Below are 2,351 nucleotides of genomic sequence, written 5' to 3' on the forward strand. Positions count from 1 at the left end.
GAGTATTCCTTATAGTAAACTGAGTGGGATCTGTAGTTTGAATAAATTAATTGCTATAAACAATAGGGAGAATACCACCCCTTCACATGGAACAACTGTTAATTTTTTGAAAGTATTCAGATACTATAATAACAAGCATCACAGAAAGGCTTATAAGGAAATTAATAAATCTTCCGAAGAATCATAGAGAAGTAGGGCTGGAAGAGACCTCCACAGGTCACCGAATACAACCCCCAGCTTAAGGCAGAATCATCCCTATCCAAACTATCCTATACAAATCCGTTGTCTAATCTCTTAACAAAACTACACAATCAACCCTGACAACACCAAATATAACACCGTAACCTGCCACAGGTAAAGCAGGGGGACCATATCAGCCAACAAACATCCTACTTCTATAAGATGTCAATATATGCTCAAGAGGTCCCAGGTAAAAGGCTTCCTTTGCTAGAGGAAGTCAAAACCCCTCACAGTCCATACCAATCTAACTATGGGGTAAAATTCCTTCCTGACCCAAAATACAGCAATCAATCTGACCCTAAGTGGAGGGGCAAGACCCTCCAGCCAGTAACCTCTGGGCTTTGGTCCCAGAAGGAGCACTGGCATATCCCAGTAAAAATCCTCAGCTTTGGCTGCAGCCAACACCCAGTGCCTCTGAGGGAGGCTCGGAAAAAATCCTGACTGCAAGTATCAAGAGGAGGGGGGAAGGGGGAAGGAGACAAGGAATTACCACCCAGCCCCCATGCAGCAACCAGTAAAGCATGGGGAATACCCACAGTAGAACATACACCTAGATCATCCCCAACCAGTGGCTGTCCAACCTCTTGGAGAAGTGGCTGTACAACCTCCAACATGGGAAAACAGGGTTTGAATAATGCGCTGTAAGCAAGGCCTAATGCCATACACAGAACAATAAGATATAACAAAGCACTGGACAGCTGCTAACTGAAGGAACACTGGCCAACCTGAGCCAGAGGTCCTGTGGAAAAAAAAACACCTGACCCTGTAGTTAGACATTTTTTTAAACTTTTGAATGCTTGACTTGGCTGCCGTAACAACAAATCTTTTAAAATGTGTGTTACACATGCAAAAGTTAAATGAAACACAAAAATAAAGAGGTGAAACAAAGTCATAAATAATGTGATTCTATTTTTGGTCACCTATAACCTTGCTTCACAAACCACTCAAAATATTAGACATCTAGGAAAACAGAAAAGCATGTCAGCCTAAGGCAGTGATTCCCACACTTTTCCTCAGCATGACCCCATTCATGGCCCATTTCCTCAGCATGGCCCCTCACTCCGAAACTGCAGCCGCCCACCTCTGCAACCCCATCCGCTGATGTTGTGACCCCATTTGGGGTCATAACCCACAGTTTGGGAACCACTGGCTTAAGATATAGAAAGAGTTTACAGGCACATTGCAGGGAGGGAGAAAGAAGACCAAGAAAACCATTACCTTGTTGCAATAAAGCATCCAAAGTTCATAGAGCCGCTCTCTGGATGCCATTCCTTTGCCTCTTCTGTTTCCAATGTGAGTTCAAGATCCTACCATGCTCAGCTATAATCCAAGGTCCCTTTGTACGATTTTGTTTTACAGTCAAACGTTACCATAACCCAGGGAAACCAGAAATCAAGGATGAAAGCAAATGGTCTCAGACTCTTCCCTGGGTAAAGTAAACGTCGCACAGCTCAAACAGTTAAAGGCAACTACTGGGCACGACCTTTTTCATCGATAATCAATGGCACATTAGCATTCATCTCAAAGTCCAAAAAAAAAAAAAAAAAGAAAGAAATCCCTTCAGCGTGACAATGGAAGACAGAGAAAAAAATCCCTAGTAGCTCGTGAGGTCGCCGGTGGTTTCTACACGGAGACCATCATCACTTCTCAGACGTGACCCCTCAGGAGTCAGCCTGCGCCGCACCAGGATGGTGTCAGATGAAACGGGAGACTCCTCCAAATCCAGCCCCGGGCCGGGAAGAAGCGGCCTCGGCAGCGCAGGTAAGAGGCAAATGAATGGGGGCGAGTCACCTGCGGGTGCAAAAGGAGAAAACACAAAAATAATAAGGGCGAGAGCCACGAGAGGAGCAATGAGCCAGCGAAGACCCAGTGCCCAAGAAAGCAGCACCCCCCACATCGCAGCCGGGACCGGGCGAGCAGGGCGGGCCGAGCACGGCAGCCGCCGCGGGGGAGCGGGGCAAGGCCTCCGCGCTATAGGGGGGTCCCCCCTCCCCAGCTCCGCGTCCCCTTCTCCTGGCCCAAGAACCGACCGGGACGCTGCCGGGAGCCCTGTCCGCACAGCCGCCGCCGCCGCCCCAGGGCCCAGCTCGGCTTGGGGGGGCGGGGCGCGG

The 2,351-nt window shown here is 48.5% G+C and overlaps 1 protein-coding gene across 2 annotated transcripts in view; it reads right to left on the reverse strand.

The window, feature by feature from the left end:
- Positions 1-2,035, reverse strand: part of NBEAL1 (neurobeachin like 1) — a 166,548-nt gene extending 164,513 nt beyond the window's left edge. For both annotated transcript variants that reach the window (XM_019523492.1, XM_019523491.1), the window contains exon 1: positions 1,459-2,035. In XM_019523492.1, the coding sequence (XP_019379037.1) occupies positions 1,459-1,509 (51 nt within the window). In that variant the 5' untranslated portion in view covers positions 1,510-2,035. The remainder of the gene's footprint in view (positions 1-1,458) is intronic.
- Between the last annotated feature and the right edge of the window lie 316 nt (positions 2,036-2,351).

The sequence above is a fragment of the Gavialis gangeticus genome, unplaced genomic scaffold (assembly GCF_001723915.1).
Source record: "Gavialis gangeticus isolate Ggan-Ray unplaced genomic scaffold, GavGan_comp1, whole genome shotgun sequence".
In the NCBI taxonomy this organism is placed as follows: domain Eukaryota; kingdom Metazoa; phylum Chordata; order Crocodylia; family Gavialidae; genus Gavialis; species Gavialis gangeticus.